Source organism: Psammomys obesus, unplaced genomic scaffold (assembly GCF_907164565.1).
Source record: "Psammomys obesus unplaced genomic scaffold, mPsaObe1.curated_primary_1811, whole genome shotgun sequence".
Classification (NCBI taxonomy): domain Eukaryota; kingdom Metazoa; phylum Chordata; class Mammalia; order Rodentia; family Muridae; genus Psammomys; species Psammomys obesus.
In genome coordinates this window covers 2,134,856-2,153,984 of record NW_026592403.1, presented here as the reverse complement: position 1 = coordinate 2,153,984, position 19,129 = coordinate 2,134,856, and the positions used below count along the sequence as shown (strand labels likewise).

General features: G+C 45.2%; 1 protein-coding gene across 2 annotated transcripts in view; it reads right to left on the bottom strand.

Annotated features, from left to right (window-relative positions):
• Nucleotides 1–18,641, bottom strand: part of Pfkp (phosphofructokinase, platelet) — a 66,096-nt gene extending 47,455 nt beyond the window's left edge. For both annotated transcript variants that reach the window (XM_055613189.1, XM_055613188.1), the window contains exons 1-2: nt 18,451–18,641; nt 4,231–4,304 (exon numbers count right to left, since the gene is read on the bottom strand). In XM_055613189.1, the coding sequence (XP_055469164.1) occupies nt 4,231–4,304; nt 18,451–18,556 (180 nt within the window). In that variant the 5' untranslated portion in view covers nt 18,557–18,641. The remainder of the gene's footprint in view (nt 1–4,230; nt 4,305–18,450) is intronic.
• Nucleotides 18,642–19,129: the final 488 nt, after the last annotated feature.

The window sequence follows — 19,129 nt, the reverse complement described above, 5'->3', positions numbered from 1 at the left end:
TAGGACTGTAAAGGTTTGAATTTTCAAAGGCAGGTGGATCTGACTGCAAATGTGACCCTAGGTAATCAGGGGCTCAGTGAAGACGCCAGCCCTGTACATGTCAGTTTCTGTACAGGAAGGTACAGCCCCTCACACCAGGTAGGCTGAGCCAGGATTATATTCAGCCTTATTCTGGACCGATCACCAGGGCTTTGTTGTCAAGCAAGTGAGGTAAAAGTTTACAGATTTGGGGGTTCTGTTTTACAGAGGTGTTGGAGGTTGGTCTAATGGTAATTACTGGCACTCCAGATCTGGTTACTGCCCATTGGATACATCCATCCTTGTTTGTGCAAACCTGAATAAAACATTATATCTGGTTGGTTCATTCTTGGGCAGAGCAGAGTGGGGTAGGTGTGGCTAGGTTCCAGAGCTTTTGAAGACAGATGGAGCAGAAGAGAGGAGGAAGGACGGACGATGATGGGATAGCCAGGAGGAAAGACTCCAATAATGGCGTGAAAAGACCCAGATAAAGAATAAAAGCAAGTATTTATAAGATTATGGATGGAAGATAGGAAAATGGTTAAGGAGGATGGCATTCGATAGGGGCTGAGAGATGGATGGTAAAATGGTTCAGACATTTTACCATCCGGGAATATCTGCCCGGCCCAAGGTAAATAAGGCACTTACAACAGGTGTCTTTATCTTATTATTTGTAACAGCGGGTTAGATAATGCTGCCGTGATAATCCTAGGGCTGATAATAATAATTATATAGCCCAACAGCTTTTTTCAATTTACTACAACACTGAGGCATAGTGTTGTACATCAATAGTTTTACATCAATAGTAATTGATGGCACTCCACACTCAGGTACTGCTTACTGCTGCTGAAGAAAAGAACATTATTCATGTACCAAGTCCTACAGAATCACTGTCCTCTCTCTCTCACTGACACTTCCAGCTCCTCAGACTGATCATCTACTCATTTCCCCCAACTCATCAGCCAGCGAGGGGGGGGCTATGAGTGGTGAGCAAGCCAATCTAATAAACCCTGTCTTGGGATCATATATTGTTGGTTCTGTTTCTGTGGAGAACTCTAGAAATGATCGTGCAGAGAACAAATCTGGTTAACCTCAAGAGAAAGATCAAACGTCTTGTGTTGTAGGCCCACAGGTGTTCTCCGTATCAATGTTTGAACATCAATATGTGCAGAGTTTGACAGACACAGGTCTGGAGTCACCTAAATATCACCAGAACCCAGACAGACAGTCACAAGACAGGATGAGAAAAAAACAAAGTACAGACACACAAGACACAGCAACCACACACACAGAGTAAGCGTCTGAGAAAGCACTGAGAGTTTACCAGTTTCTAGTAAAGGTTACATACACCCTCACACAGCCATCTGCTGCCAGCCTTTTCCCAACAAACAACACTCAAAACAGAGTTGGCTCTTCCTGGAACAGTGGGCTTCTCAACATTGTCGGAAATGACACCCGGGGCCAACTGAGTCTTCAAGGTTGATGACTGCCTTGTCCAGTTTAAAAGGTGTTATGCTGGATCCTGTTGTTGCCACCTGGATGCCCCTATCCAATGCCATCCTCCTTAACCATTTTCCTATCTTCCATCCATAATCTTATAAATACTTGCTTTTATTCTTCATCTGGGTCTTTTGACGCCATTATTGGAGTCTTTCCTCCTGGCTATCTCATCATCGTCCTTCCTCCTCTCTTCTGCTCCCTAACAATGAGACTATCAAAATTGTCTTCAACAGCAAACATCCTTGGATTTAAGTCACCCTGAAGTAGGCTTGGGGGACCGCAGCTCTTTCTAGAAAGGACTGAGCTTTTTCTAACCCTGCAAAGAACTGAACAGTAACACAAAGAATGGTGACTGTTTGGGGGAGGATTCGGCTTGACTATGAAGTAACAGAATCAACTTCCTTCCTTACCGAATACACCCTGAAGAGCCACCAGCAAGATCAAAGAACTCATGCAGAACTTTCTTCTACTTTCCGCTAGGTACTCAGCTACAGGAAGCAAGAGCAGAGGGCACCAGCACTGTGGCTTGTGTGCAAATCACATGGGCTACTGGGGGAGCATTCTTTAGACTCTGCGTCGCTAGCAAATTTAAAAGCACTGCTAATTTTAACAGAAAACCTCTTCTGGCACTGCTCCAACCCCAAAGAGCTTGTGAAAAGCACATTTACTTATTAAGAACTACTCTCAGGCCAGAATATGCAATTTTCTCTTAAGGCTCAAGGCAGGAGAGAGAGGCAGAGAGAACTCGGGGAAGGTGGGAAAGAAGCTACCTCACTGCTCACAGGCAGGCTCTGAAACAGAAGCAGAGAGAACAAGGCAAAGGTCCAGCTGCAACACAGGGGTGACACCTGAAGCCCAGTGGCTCAGTGGATAAGTCAACGGCCTTTCCCATTGACCCTGACACACAAAAGCAAACTCTCAAGGAAGAAGGACGAGGAGGAAGAGGGCTTGTACTCCATGTGGCATGGATCCTAATCTGTGCTTACACTTCACTGAGCAGAGAACGGGGATGGCAGCAGTGAGAATCAGAGCCCAGGCATGGAAATTCACAAGGAGAATCTGACCTTCACACACTCCAAACAGTAAATATTAAAACAGTCTGAATGCACTGAAGGTTAGAACCATTGTTTGCAAACTGCCAAAATCTAATAAACAAGTATCACACAGCCACAGATTTTGGAAAGCAAATTAAAACACAAGGGTCGAGAAACTTTTCCCAGATAAATGGCAAACACATGAAGTAAGGGAATATAGATAGGTGCAACCATTTCACAAAAGGAGAGATGTTTTAGTAAGCCCCAGCTAGCTGCATTCAGACTGAATCTGATGTCATCACCTCTGGAGGAAGTGGGGTTGAAAGCTAGGGCTAGAAGGGCTTTCAGAAAATGCTTCTTGAGTCAGAGGTATCCCAGTGGTCATGGCTTTTAACTGATTAATGCCATCATCTACAGATCAGGGTAGAGATGCAAAACACATAATTTTAAAGAGTAATGTAGACCTGGAAGTGTTGGGAGAGTTTTTAGGAAATGACAAATAATCTAAATAGACCAGTGACTTAGGAATCTCACACATAAGTCTGATGGGCTATTAACCTCCACCCCAGCTTCAAAGGCAATTCCCCTATCTCTGCCTCTGGCCTCATCGTAGGACTAATTGGTTTAGAGATGTCTGTGACCACAGTGGATTCTGCAAGGCTTCTGTGGATTCACATTCGGGTCCTGATGGTTCTGTAGCAAGCTCTTACCCCGCAGAATCTTCTCCTCAGTACAATTCTTCTCCATCTTTCGCTACATTTTTCAAATTTAAATAGAATGATTTTCCTTATAGTTCTGGAAATAAAGTGGCTCAGTATTTGTCAGTTCCTTCCTCACACAGTGCATAATTTCTAAGCTGCCAGAGCTGCACACACAGGAGAGGAAGAGCAGTGTTGGTGTGCTCAGGTATAGAGTCTTGGTCTAAGTGAACACAGATCTGAGATAATGGACTTCATTATGGCATTTTCATACATTCCTCCTCGTCCATTCCTCTCCTTTCCCTCTTAGTCTCTTACCCATCTTGCTACCTCCTCCTAATATCTCCCCTCTGTCCTCAAACCACAGGCACCTTTTCCAACTCTTTAGGTCCTTCTTCTCATCAGTCTCCTTTCTAGTTTCATATCAGACACAAACACACACACACACACACACACACACACACACACACATGCAGGTACAAAAATTAAAATCTAAGATCTGCAGGAGAGCAAATGTGTTTGACTGAGTCAAGTTTATTTCACTTAACATAATGAGTCCCAGTCATATCCTCTTCCAAGCAAACTCATGACATCATTTTTATTTACATACTAATAAAATTCCATTTCAGCCAGATTATTCATTGTGAAGCCAAGACATGAGCAGGCACCAAGGTGTGGTCAGCTTTACATTAATGACGGAAAGCTCAAAAAGGCTGTCTACCCTCTTACTAGTCTTTGAAATCAGCTTGCACAGTTAACACCTTCAGGATAATTGACCCAGTTATCAAGACCAGGAAGTTGATACCAGCGTGACTTTTGTGCCATCTTATCTCACCACCATCACTACCACCACCACCTCACTTCAGGGTGCTCAGCCAGGGGAGGCAGCAGGAGAGAGACCTGTGAGCCCAGGGCTCTGAGCCAGTGGGCAGCACACATTCCTCCACTAGAGAAAGCACAAATAGGAAGCAAGCACTGACCTCTTTGATGAAGTACACTTTGGCCCTCACATATATTCCCATGCGCACCACAGCACGAACAGCAGCGTTCATACCTGTACGGGAAGGAACACAAGCAGCTGTCAGTAGAGAGCTTGAGGCTATTTCACCAAGACCTAGGAAAACCGCTCAGCTGCCTATGTTTCTGTTTCCTCATTACCTGGGACACATGCCTCAAAGATTAATGAATACAAACAATCGGAAACCAGGGTACCCAGCACACTGGGGTTCATCTAAAGGTGGGGTTCACATTATAAAAGAGCCTGGAATATTTTTAGTTCAAATAATCACTGATCAACTTGCTGTACATTTTCCATTTTGGAGACTTTCTTGAGACTAAGTAGAGATTCCAACTCCTTGGCCTGCTGAGTGCTCCAATGGCAGTTGTATGCTCTGCACCTCAAACTTTTGGGCAACTCCAGCCCATCACTAAAGAAAATAGAAGGCAGGTGTTGAAGGCCAAATTCAAAGAAATTAATAGTGAAAGGGGCAATGGGTCTGTGACTTGAGAAGCTGAGTAATTATTTTGTCCCTAGGAATCAGTGTGATTTAAAAAAAAAAAAAAAAAAAAAAGGCAGTGAAAAAGGTGGGCAGTAATGCCTTTAATTTAATCCCAGAACTCAGTAGGCAGCACAGGTGGATCTCTGTGAGTTCCAGGGCAGTGTGGTCTATAGAGAGAGTTCTAGGAAAGCCAAGGTTCCACAGAGAAATCCTGTCTTAAATAGACAAAAAAAAAAAAAGCAATACAAACAAATCTTGCCATTTTTATTAGAAGAGAAGGTAAAACAAGCCAGCCTCCTATAAATCTCCATACATCCTCAAGAGGTACCAGGAACATTTTCCACACTTAAAATAAGAGCAGCAGTGAGCAATGTGTTAGAATGCAAGGCCAGAAGCTCAATTCTACTTTCCACTGAGATAACATCTTACTTTAGTGGCCTGCCAGTGGCACAATACTTGAAAAATTTTGCATCATCTTAGCTCAGCGTCTAAGGCCCAGCAGAAAAAAAAAGGACAAGGCATGAGAACGATGCCCAAAAACAATGTAGCCCTTGGCCACAGAATGAAGAGAAACTTGGACTTTCAGCAAAGTTCCTTGCAGGCTACCATTCTCTCTGAATCTCCCATCTTGTATCTTGGAGTTTTGGGAAACAAATATCAGAAGTTGATGTGGTGCAATGCGGAAGATGACAAAGTGACCGCTCAGTAAGTACACAGATAAAATGGGAGCTGGGGTAATAGCTCTGTTCACAAAGTGCTTGCTGCTGAGGCCTGAGAACCTGAGCTCTGCCCCTGGCACCCATGTATAAGGCAACCACCACAGTGTGCCTGTATTCCCAAGAAGCAGAAGACAGGAGGATTGCTGGAACTTGGGGGCTAGCTATTCCCAAGTCAGTGTGCTCCAGATTCAGTAGCAAGCCTTGTCTCAAAAAATAAGGTGGAACAGCCAGGCGGAGTGGCACACACCTGTAACCACAGCACTCAGGGAAGCAGAGGCAGGAGGATCACTGTGAATTCAAGCCACTCTGGTCTACAAAGCAAGTCCAAGACGGCAAGGCTACACAAAGAAACCCTGTCTTGAAAAAAAACAAAACAAACAAACAAACAAAAAAAAAAACAAAACAAATAAAAATAGGAAAGAAATTAAGGAAGGCAGTAGACCTCTGGCCTCCACAGAAATGGGTGCAGGACCACGCAAATATGAGCACATATTTTCACTTCTGCAAATCACTTAGGAAAAACTTTATCATGTAAACTCACAGTCACACTTTTGTTTTCTGTTAAAATCATATTTTAGAAGCTGAAGATACAATTTGAGTAGTCCTCTTTGGTATAATAGCTTAAGAGACCCAGTATGGTTGGTTTTTAGCTCGCAATTACACAGAAGGCAAAAGCCATGAAAGCTCCCACCCCTTAGAACCCTTGGTGCTCAACTGCCGAGTCCTGCAGTCTCATCCATCCTTGTTCTTGGACTCAACAATATGTCTGAAGAGTCTTCTGCCAAGAGAAAGTTGTTTTGGCTGAGGCATACATACATGTGCCAAGCTCCTCCTCTGCAAAGGTACATGGGAAACCCAAGCTAGCATGGAGAAGGGGAGTCTCCTGGCCACACCCTGAGGACTCTCCTGCTATTTGATGATGGTGAGACAACTCTATGACATCTGCGGGACCATAAACATCGTCCCCACCCACACACACCCCCACATACCCTGCACCCCTTCAGCTTCTCCAGGCTCCCTGCTCCCTGGCACACAAAACTGCCTGCCCCTCAGTATTCACAGCTGTGGCCAATGATGCAGGCATCACCATGGGAAAGAAAGGAGGGCTAAGTGTTGGCTCTTACATTCTAGCTGCACGGATAAAAGTAGTACTTGATAGTTCCTGCAGAATGGCTGTCCTTCTGGGGCTTTCTGCTACAGCTGTAATTGCCTAATCGACCACTAGGTTCCTGAACTGTACAATCCCTGGAAAATAGGTGATACAGTGCCCCAGGGAATGACATCCTGGACCCCTTTACTCCTCTAAGATCTCATTCGAACTAGATTTTTTTCAGAGAAACATGATTACCCGGACAACCTTGGGGCCTTGAAAAAATATGTCCAAAAAAGGGGCCCAAAGGGAATGAGATTGCTGAAAACTAGAGGGAGAAGAAAATGGGAGCGGAGTGTGATAAGGAAGGGGACCCCAAATCCTGCTACACTTCAAGGAGGAACAGAAACAGCCGCTTCATGATGGCCTCCAACTCACCAGAAAAAAGGGTGGTTGCACTCCAGCAGCTGCCCCAGGCCCCAGGGAGGCTCCTGAGGGTGGGGCTATAAAGGCTGGAGTCCTCAGGGGCTTCTCTGTTAGAACGTTTCTCCCAGGTTTTCAGCTGTCTCCAGAACCCTTTAGAGGCACAGCCCTAAATCCTGGCCAGTTTCATTCACTTACAAATTAGTCTGGGAGGGATTCCCTCAACCACCTTTAAAGGCAGCTCCAGCCAGGACTGAAACCTCCAATGGAAGCCTGCTGAAGTCCTAGAAAGCTGGAGCTGACTAAAAGAGTCAAATGGGAAGCTGCGATTTACGCTTTCCCTGTGCTTTAACATAAAAGGCTTTGTTTCTGTACTTCACAGTCACAAAAGGCAAGTTTCAGAGAAGAGTGCCTACCAGGGCCCGATTTCTATCTAACTGTTAGGAGATTTTAGGGATTTTAGAGATTTAGATTCTGAAGGAATGCAGTCAGTAGAGCCGAAGGCTGCATCTAGGTGTGTTTCTCTTAGGTGGAAAGCAGAGTGAGAAGAACCCCGGGAAGGTTCTGGAAAGGTGGGCAGGGATCAAAGAGCAAAGAAACAAACCAATGTGTAGACATGAATCCTTACAGTTTGGGTTTTATAGTCACTTGGGTGAACATCTTGTGCTTAGTCATTCGGCTTAGGTCTGTCCTTGTCTTTGGCCACCTGATCATTTGGGACAAAGAGCAGATTCAAGAGTTTCCACTCACACTCAACCTACTGTTTTTTCTCAGAACAGTGACAGTATAGTGTTCATTCACTCATTTGTTTAGGTTTTATAGTCTGTCCGGGGAATCAAAACAACCTTCCTGAGTGGCTTTTGAGCAGGGGTGGGGGTGGGGGGAGAAATGCCATCTTCCTACTAAGCAATAATCTTAGTGTTTGGAAAGAAATATCTCAGCCCAGTCCTCCCAGGAGGTTTCAAACCATCTTGGAAGGAATGAAAATAATCTAAAGAGACACTGGTGTCCCTGCCTTTGTCTATCAGACTGTTGAAACAACGTCTCCACCCCACTCCCCCTCCCTGAATTGGAATTTCCCCTGGAATCTCATGCAGAAGGAAAAAGGCTGGAGCTCAGTGCTAGCCACAGTGGAGCCTTTTCTCAGAAAAGGGATGCACATAGTTTTGCTAAATTGTCAGAACACCTTGCAGGTAGCTGGGTGGTGGTGGCACATGTCTTTAATCCCAGCACTTGGGAAGCAGAGACAGGTAGATCTCTGTGAGTTCAAGACCATCCTGGTTTATAAAACAAGTTCCAGGACAGCCAGGGCAGTTATACAGAAAATTTCCTCTGTGGAAAAAGAGAATTCCTTGCAGGACAGACAGTGGTAAGTCACCGACAGGTATGACTGGATGACCACACTAGACCAGGACGGCTTAGTCATGCATACTTAAACCTAAGCCTGGAAGGTTTCAGGACCTGGAAGATAGACTTGGAGCAGAATGGGGAGGTCTGTGAACGCCTTTGTTTCTCTTCTCAGGTGTGACCAATCTAAATAATTCTAATTTTTCAGCTTTTCTCTATTAGTATGCTTACGTGACATATTGAGGACTGGTGACAGCCTACTCTAACAACTCCAGTAATGGGTACAAACTTCTTATAGAACTACAACTAAATAAACATGGAGACAACAATGGTGCAGTTAGCGGGAAGTGTGTGAATGGAAAGGAGGTGCTCTGGACAGGGCAGACAGTCTCAAACAGCTTCTCCCTAATGGACAGTGGAGGCAAAATAGAGGCAAACTCACTCCTCTCTTGAGGCCAGCTTCTTTCATTCAAAGGCCACACAAAGAAACCTCAGGCAAATCTTTACTTACAGGCTACAGTGAGGTAAGCTTCCCCCACGGCGAAGTCTTGCTTTGAAATCCTGCTCTGATAACACTTTAAAGTGTGAGTCATATGAGAGGTACTGTTTGAGATGAAAGGGCTAATTACCCTCATTTGTCCACTATACATGATCTCCAGGTACCTAGCTACAGTTCCGTGTCCCGTAAAGTAGTACGAATATTAAATGACAACTAATTAGGTTAATTAACGACAAGAAAAACATTCTGTCTAATAAAATCCTATTATAATTTGGGTTCATACTTTCGCTGTATTTGTGATCTGATCTACTTACTTAACTCTTTGAACAGCACATTTCTCTCCTGCAGTACCTACAGTGACTTCAATATTTTTTTCTTTATTATTATTATTATTATTATTATTATTATTAATTATGTGACTTCAATATCTAAAAATTTCTTTTGGAAAAAGAAAAGTCAGGTAGCTCAGGGAGGCTACTAATGTGTCAAATAAATGAATCTGAGGAGCTGGAGAGATGGTACAGTGGTTGAGAACAAGCACTACTTTTCTAGAAGACCTGAGTATGGTTCCCAGAACTCATGTATGGCCCACAACTACCTCCAGCTCTAGGGATCGTACACCCTCTTCTGGCCTCTGCCACAACCCACATCCATGTGGCATTCATCCACGCAGACACACATACACACACTTAAAACAGAAAGGCCTTTTTAAAAGACGAACATAAAACATGCCCTATATTACTCTTGCTACTATAGTTTACTCATTAAGCTCTGTCCCTAAATGGCATTGATATGGAAAGGGTGTGTATAGAGGGACAGAACCCAGGAAAAGCCTGGCTCCCTCATAGTTATCAAACTGCGAGCCACCCTGGCCCCAGGTCCAAGGGTCAACATCAGTTCAGATAAGTCTACAAGGATGTCTTCATTTGTCCAGCCATCACATGCAGCCCTCATAAATGTGGACTGAGAGTCTACTCTTCACCAGGGCTCACTGGGAGACATCACTGACGTAACAGGGGGAGAGCCTGACCCTCTGGAGCTTAGTATAGCCGGGAGAGAACAAAGAGCAGTAGCATAAGCACATCAGTCATGTGCACCAACAGGATCTGGGAATTCAGCTCAGTTGGTACGGGGCTATCTAGAGACTGGATTTGGCCAGCAACAGGAGTAAATATATCACTGAGGGGCTCAGAAGATGGTCTGTTGATACAACAGCTTGCAACTGCAAACCCTTTTTTCATGGGAGAAGGAACCCATGAAAAAAAAAAGGCAGAACACTGGAGCTTGTGGGCCAGTCTACCTGAAACAGTAAGCTCCAGGTTCATGTAAAATAAGAGTATCTTATAATTAACAGAGTGAAGAAGTTATTGGGAAAGATCTCTTATGTCCACTTCTGTCCTCCATAAGTTTCTATACAATCAAGAGAACCCATGCATGCACGCATACACAAACACACACACTTACTTAATGAATAAATAAACTAGGAGTAAACACATTTAGAACTACCACTGAAAAGGTGTAACTGCTAAGGAGAAAAATGACAACTAGAGTGGTACAGGAGACTGGGATCATGGAAGATTCAGGAAGTACTATAGTGGTTAACCAAGAGATTCCCTGAAGAATGGCATTTGAGAGAGAAACTGAGTGGAAGAAGCCAAGCACACAGCTGGAAAATACTCCAGGCCCCGAGGCCAGAGAGTTCAGAGTGTGATACGTCCCAGTATCCACAGCAAACACTGAGACCACTGTCACTGGATCTCCGCTTATACTCAGAGCTCCCAAACAAGCGTGCAGAGTTCTTTTTAAAAGGTTAATATTTTTCAATTTCATATATATATATATATATATATATATTTATTTATTTATTTATTTATATATAAAAGATCCTCCCCATTATACTGTCTTATCCTCTTCCCCTCTCACTAAGTCTTCCCAAGTCTTTCTATATTTATAGATGTGATCGTGCAGAGTCAGAGATCTCTGCACGAACATGGGCGGGTGGGTATTTGCTTGAAGAAGGTCAAAGGGTCAACTGAGGAATCTGATGGCCTCCTCTCCTGTACACTTATTACCTATAACTCCTCTGAGGGAGTTGGGGTCTTATGAGCAACATCTCCACCAATGATGGGATACCGATGGGCCTACCCTTGTGTGGGTCTTGTTCAGTTAGGCCCTGATGCTGTGAGTTCATGTACAACATCCATATCGTGACTGTCAGAGAGCAGTTTACAGCACTCCTTCTCAGCTTCCAGCTTTTTCTCTTTTTCCCTGAGGAACACATGCCCCATTTTAGGTAGAATCCTTTAAATGCAGGGGATAACACACCACGGTGGCTCTCTGGCCATACTGTCTATCAGGGTAGCCTGCTGCAAGTATCTTACCCAAATTTAAATGTGCTATAATGGTACTACATACAGATTCCAGTCTTAATGCGGAAAAGAAAACATCAATAACCAATGCAATAATATTGTAAATTACTGAATTACAGACATAAACACACACACACAATTTCACTTTACCTTTCTGTTACTTACATTAATGTGGCTTTTATACGTATAAAATACAGGCTACCAATTATTTTAATGGACAGAGATGCTCCTGAATCTACTCGTGATTATGTGATGCACTGTACATAGTTTGCCACGGTAACTGGTCCTTATCAAACACTGGTGAATGTTCTGTACCAGCAGCTGAAAGGACCTACTTCCTATGGATAACTTTTCACTGACTTCTTGTTTTTCTTTTTTCTCCCTACTTATTTGTTGCTCTCCTAAGCACCACTGAAAAGAGCATATTCTCATCAGCCTTCTTATACCTATCTTTTCTATATACTGTCTTTATTACTTCATCAGAAGAGCTCTGGTCTATCTTGTGCCCCCACCTATGCAACAATCCTTCTTTTCCTTCCTAGGCCCAATGTCCACAGTAGCATCTTGTCAGTCCCATGCCCCGCCCCACCTCTGTAAGCCTCCACCTGTGACCTGCTCCTGTGTCTGCTGAGTCACTAAACTCCAGTTCTCAGCCTCTCCATTTTACAAAATGACCTTTGTCAGAGGCAGCCAGTAACCTCCGCATGGCTTCCCAGTTCACACAAAGTAAATCCAAAGTCTAACCATGGCCTGTGCTAGCTAGGACCTCACCCAAGACCACTTCCTCCCATCCCCCCCAGAGGGCTCTGGTTCCCGGCCGTGGGTTACTTCCTGCTGGCCCATTCCAGGCACTGAAGGTTCTAATGGCCTCTGTAAAAAAGTACTTTACCCCCCCACCTCCTGATACAGAATCCTTCTTACCCTTTTGATCGATGTCATACATAGCAGTAATATCGAGAGGATTCCATGGTTCTCCCTAAAATTTCACACATTCCATAAACTGTACCTGGGTGGAATGGTCATAAAGAGCATAAACAATCTGAATGATAGTAATCTAGATTTGAAAAAAAATGTGAGACAGAAGGTCTGCTTGGGGCAATTATATACCCACCCTTTTCAATGGTTTCTAAGCAGAAACTGCTAACGGGGTCACACCTTTAGATAAAGGACACTATGTTATGGAATCCTCCCAGTCAAGATGCTGGTCAAGCTTAGAAAATAGTAACATAGGGCAGGCAACTGGGTCGATGTATAAGGGAAGCCTCCTAGGAGTCTGGGTTTGCAATCGCCCTACTGATTTCCGAATGTTGTCCTGTCTGTAACCCACCTGAGGATGGAGGCAATATTGGGGAACTCCCAAGTCTGCCTTTCCACATTTCCAGCTTTTCACACAGCCACCTTATCAGCATATGCATCTTCACGGCATCTTTCAGATGCTATAAACACCCTGAGGATGGACGAGGTAGCAAATGGGCCCTCTTGAGGCAGAAAATCCAGTCTTTCCTCTTTGACTGTATCCTGCTTTTCCCTAAAGATGTTAGATAATAAGGGGCTGGAGGCTAGAGGATGGAGGTGGGAAAGAAAATAGAGAAAGGCAGAGATGGGACATTCTAACCGCTTCACCTTGCAAATGAGAAAAAACCTGATGACATTCAGGTACCTTTGAAGACAAGGCCTATAAATAAGTCTGAGTCAAGGGAGACTGCTCTGCTCTAAAGTTTCATTCATCTAGACAAATACAATTACTGTAATTCCAAACAAAATACAAGGTGGCAGAGTCCAACAAATCTAGAGGTTGTGAGGAGGAATCCAGACTTGGAAACAACTAGATACAAGACCAGTCAAAATTGGTTGAAGAGTGTAACTCAAATAGTGACTCAGCTATTTGCTGAATACAGCCATCTGCTCTTCATCCCAGAGCACTGCTTAACATAATCATGTAGTGACTGTGGTAGTGAATGCCGTTTTGTATCTTGACATCTGTCTTCAACACGTGACAACCTTATGTTCTTCATATCTCTAATTCTGGTGGCTTTTGACAGCAATCAATAGATAAAACTTAAACAGTTCAGGTTCTCTTGAGCAAAAGCTTTTGAGTTCACTGTAACCAGAGGAAAACATGCCTAGGTTTTTATTTACTTACTTATTCTGAAAAAAAAATAATAATAAAACAAAATCTAGCTTCCAAGAATCATAGGAATACATATGTCACATAAAAATACCTACCCTTATAGAAAAGAATGCTCCCAAGCCTTGGGGAGCAACCCAACCTTAGACTACTTGCCTGGCATATGCAAAGTTCTGGGCTTGATCCCAGCATGAGAAAATCAACAAACACTATGCTGTCATACAAAGTCCCTACTCTGTAATGGACTTGCCCTATACTTCTGCTCAAATAATTATATTTTAACATGAAAAGATCCACTCAGAGAGCAGACAGGCAGAATTTTAGGATAGTCAGAACATGTGCTTGTATGCTTTGCACACACGCACACACACACACACACACACACACACACACACACACACACACCCAGAGCTGTGTGCAGTCACATGTCTATTGATCAGAAAGTCCTTTCACAGATACTAGTGTCTCCTACAAGCACGGTTATGAGTAATGAAGAGGCCTAACCAGGGCTCTCAGCTGGGTGTTCAATGAATGCAGATTTGCTTTGATATTCTCTGGGAAAGGTTTTCAGGACCCTGTCAGAAACCAGTTCAAGTTTGAAGTCTGAAGTCCATCTATTAAAATGACAGAAGTTGCTGCGTGTTAATGGTGGTGCACACCTTTAACCCCAGCACTGGAAGACAGAGGCAGAGGCAGGCAGATAGATCTCTGTGAGTTCAAGGCCACACTGGTTTACACAGCAAATACCAAGACAGCCAGGGACACACAAAGAAACCCTGTCTTGAAAAAACAAAACAAATGAGCAAAAATGACAAAGTTTTTATACAACCTTGCACATCCTCCCATACGCTTTAAAGCATCTCTGAATTATTCATCACAGCTAGTGCAGTGCAAATGGCATGCAAATGGTTACTATGCTGTATTCGTTAAGGGGTAATGATAGCGAAACAAGATCATGGATATTTTAGTACATGCTACATTCAGAAATATATACTCAACTCACGTCTGACGGCATTTGAAAATGTGAAATCTACACACATGGAGGGCAGAGTGCATGTATAACATGAGAGACCAGCTCGGCACCTGGGTCAAGTCTGTGGGCACCTTCCGATTCTAACTTCTAATTTCTTTAGATTTATTAGTGGTTGGTACCTATTGCTCAAAGGCTGAAGGAGTAATTTTGAATAGTGAGAATTTGGTTCACATAAGACAATACAAATTTACTCCCTGTCACTTCGCACTGGTGATGACAGGTCTGAGACAGTCAACAAATACCCCAGTGCTTGCTGCCTGCCATGCCGGATGCTGTGAGTACAGCTGTGCTCGGAGCTCTACTGTGACAGCACATTGTATCTGTATCTGTATCCAGTCTACAGCCATACGTTCTGGCCCTGACACTTAGTGAACTTTGGAAACCAGTTCATCTTAAGCTTCACTGGCTCATGGGGTAATTTGGCACCTAGACTATTTCAGCCTATAAGCAATCTTTAATGGGTGGTTATTTCCACAAGCCTGGAAAAGTTCATACAGAATCTAAGCAGGGCAGGTGTTTTGTAAATACTGTATTAATGTCTCCATGAACAATAAGACAATCGAGCTTAGCCAAAGCATGTGCCGTGGATTCTGAGTAACCTGAATGCCACCAGCCAGCAGACCTACAGGACACAATCTAATTTGCTTAGTTATTACATTTGTCTGTTTGTTTGTTTATCCGTGTTGGGGGTGCGTTATGAACACACCAAGTGCATGTGTGGAAGTCAGAGCACAATTTGGAGGAGTCAGTTTTCTCCTTCCACCATGTGAGACTCAGGGATTGAACTCAGGTGACCAGGCTTGGTAATAAACACATTTCCCCTCTGAGCCATCTCAGCAACCACAGTCTATCATTTTTTTCATGGGATGGAATATTGCCCGAAGGAGGGTACTTAGTCATAGTGAACCTGCCTATTTTGCAATGTGGAGTTTTATTCTAGACTACTGTGAAATTACTGGTGAATTTTCAGTTTTATTTTATAATGATACAACATATATTCCTTTGGAAAAAGAAAGCTTTCTGTTGCTTTTGTATTTAGTTAGGCTACATCATGGTTTTAGCCACTGCACTGTTGCTATTACTTTAAAATATATATATATATATATATATATATATATATATATATATATATATATATATATACACACACATACACACTCTGCCAACAAAGCTGCCCAAAGATCCTCTGAATGTATAATTTTAGGAAACCTGGGCTCCACTCACTTTGAGCAATAACTTAACTCAGACGCAGTCTTACAGAGAGAAATCCCATGAAAAACATAGCTCAGTTAAGAGAATTTGGGGATGAGATTTCATAAAGAAGCATTTAAAGCATGCTACCACCAGGTTTGAGCCCCATGGCCTTGCTAAGTTACTTATCTCCATCTCCAAAATGAAGAACTCTGTCGTGCAATTAAGCATAGAGATAAGAACTGTAAGGTTTTAGCATGTAAGATGTATAAAATATGTACTGTACTAGCTTTGGCCATTTCAGCATAAAATTATGCTATCATTCTGTCAGTATAAGATTGGAATTTGCCACCCACCCGAACCTCTGTCTATAATATAAACAAAGCCCGCTCTAAGGAAAAATCAGGTACTGATGAAGCCAAGATAAAATGGTGAAAGAATAACCATCCATCCCAGGATAAATAAACACCATCCATCTCAGGAATAGCATGGCTAAGTCCAGGCCCTCTGCGCATATGTTGAGAGAATTTAAAAAAAAAAAAAATGCACCCCTCAAACAGGCGCAATATAGTTTCATAACAAAATATGACTGTTCACACAACTTGTAAGAAACAACAGGCAGATCACCCACACATTTGGCTCTGTCTTGCGTCCCAAGGGAGAGCTCAGGTGTGACAAGACATTGTGGACAGCTTCTTTTTCCATGGACCTGATATATACGATGTTCAAATGTAATCGTGGCTCTCAAAGTATCTTTTTCCACTGAAGAGAGGCCAAGTGGATTTAAAATCAGAGTTCTCACCTGTGGTAGGTCCAAGATAAGTAGAAAAGAAAAGGAAGTTTCTCCCAAATCCGCTAGAATTTCACATGGTTGCACACAGGCTAAAAATTTCAGGAAGCATTTTTGGGCGGGGATACTAAAATGATAAGCCATCAATATTGGTAGTCTTAACTGACCCAGGATGTTAATTCTAAAATTAAACCATTATCGCCTAAGCTTGCAGCTCTAGTGGCCGTAAGCCTCTTCCTGTAGTGCTGGTTTCTTTTCTGGCTGCCCAGGATAAGACTCAAGAGTGCTTCCTACTTTGCTTTAGCAGGGTTCTGTGTAAGGATGCAAGTACTTTGGAGCCCTTCCATTGATGCGAAACCACGGGCGTTGAGGTGCAGATTCCTGGCTGCCTGAACACCAATAGATGGATATTTTCAGGCATTTATTTAACTCCGGTGCTGTTATCTCACTTTTCACTCGGCTGTTTTTCAAGCCTACGGTGTAGCACTGCTTTCTCTCTGGGAAACCAGCCCTACAGGAGGGAACATTTGTACAGAGGATCTCCTTACTAAAATACTAGTGCTGCAACCCTGCTTTCTCCGGAGGAAGGCGGGCCTAGTGCCAGCGATGCTGCCATTGGCGCCTTTAAGATAATAGGAGGGAAAGCACTGGAGACCCCTCACTGGGCGGCCCAAGCTTCCGGTGTTTGTGAGCCTGATGCTTGGCGCTTCAGATGCTGCTCTAATGTGAGCTGGTGAGGGAAACGTGGAGCACACCGGAGGCGACGGGCCCGGCATCACGTAGGCTCCCTCGCCGGGCGGGGCGGTGCCCTAAGCAGCTCCCCAACCTGCGGAGCTGGCGGCCGCCCTGCCCCGCTCAAGGGCGAAGGGAAGGTCATCCGTACGGTGGGCGGAAGGCAAGGACACGGGCGCCTACCCTAGGCCTCCCCTCTTGTGCTGGCTTTGAAAGAGGGGAAATAAAACATGACATTTGGACACATCTAGGGCAGAGGGAAGAACTGAAAGGCAAAAGCAAAATCTAGCTCAGACAATTGTCTGAAGTTGGCGGAACCTCAAGACTTGAAGGGCATATACGGTCTGGAAATGTAGATCTAGAATTATGAACTTGGAAAACCCACTGTTTGGGGACTCCAGCGCCCCACGTGTACCCAGGGCCAGAGGCGGGGGACGTGACACAGTCACCCCCATCGTTTTTACATGTTAGATATCCTCTTAGTTTATCAAATCCAAGCGTCCTGACATCGAGTCCCTTCAGCTCTGAAATCAGTCCCGTCACTGGGAGAAAAGGGAAGCCTGGAGCTGGTGCTCGAGTGAGTGCTTGTGACGTCCCGGAGTCTCTGCTTCCTGGTCTTTCCCGTCCCTAGGGAGGCTGGCAGGGAGGGCCTTAGTGACCCATTTTAGTTTTCAGTTTTGTCACAAGAAGAGGACAGGAGACCTTTTTAAAGATCTCCCTAGTGAAAACACAAGGCGCTGCCTGGCAGCCAACACCACACCCGGAGGAACCCCTGCGCGCCCCCAGCTGCGCATCCCCGCAATGCAGCAGCGGGGACGCCGCCTGCGCCGCGTGGGAAGCTGGACTGGGCAGGCGGCGCTGCGGGGACCCCGCTCTTCTCCTACGCTGCCCAGGGATTAGGGTGGGGCGGGTGCTGTCGCATCCGAATAGTCCCCCCGCACCTAATTTCAGGGAAGACCACCTGGCTCTATCATATGACTCAGACACTAGAGGACCCCATTGGCTAGCTCAGTTAATAAACCTGGGAATGGGAAAACTGATACGTCTTGCGAATGAAGGATACTACAACCATGCCCCTCATCCAGAGCACCTCACCCCGCAATGGGGCTGCACCCTCTGTGATCCCTCCTCAGGCACCTTAACGTTCCTAGCTTAGGGTTCTTCCTGCCCCTGGGCCACCGGGTCGCCTTGCCTCTCATTAGTCACTTTCACAATGCCATTTCCTCATCCTTTCTCACAGATCCATCTCACCCAACATTCCTCCTCAGCTCTCCCTCTGTTCCCACCCCGGTTACTCTCCACTGCAGCCCACCCCCCGCCGCCCGCCCTCCCTTGCCGCCCTGGCCTGGAAGACCGGCGAGAGAGCCGGTAAGCGCGCACCTTGGGCATCCCCGCCGCTGGTCAGGACACCGATGGATTTGCCCTCCCCAGAAATGTTCTCCAGGAACTTCGGTATGGAGGAGGAGGAGGAGTCTTCCTCGGTCATGGTGAGGAGATGTAGAGGTGCCGGACGGCTCCTGTGCTCAGCAAACAGTAAAGACGTGGCCCACGCGCGCTAGCCTTAGAACCGCTGCCCCGCCTGTACCCGCAGAAGCCGCCCACACCGCGCCCCAGCGCCAATGGGATGTGGCGGTGGGCGGGGCTAACGCAAGGGCGGGGCCTGTGGCTTTAGGACTCCAACCTGCTGCTGGATGAGCCCGGACGACAGGGAGGGATCGCGTGGTGCGTTAGTGATGCAGCACCGTGGTCACTCTGAGATGGAGTCGGGTGTGTAGTGCCATCTCAGCTTGGGGATGAAGGGATCATCGCCGGGTAGGGGAGCCCATAAGTGCATGGCAGTGCAGCTGTGGGGATGGTTCCGCAAGTGGGAGCAGAGCCAGCGGGCCCACCACGTGGGCTCCATGTCTCGTGGTGCGCCCATCACCCCACCTGCTCCAGCAGTTAGGGTGGCGGTTGAGGGAGCCCAGAGGTCTGTGCAGTAGCAGAGGCACGTGCAGGGCTTCCGGCCAGATTCTTTCCTGTCCTGGCAGTCAGAACAGTAGGGCGCGTCAGCGATTTT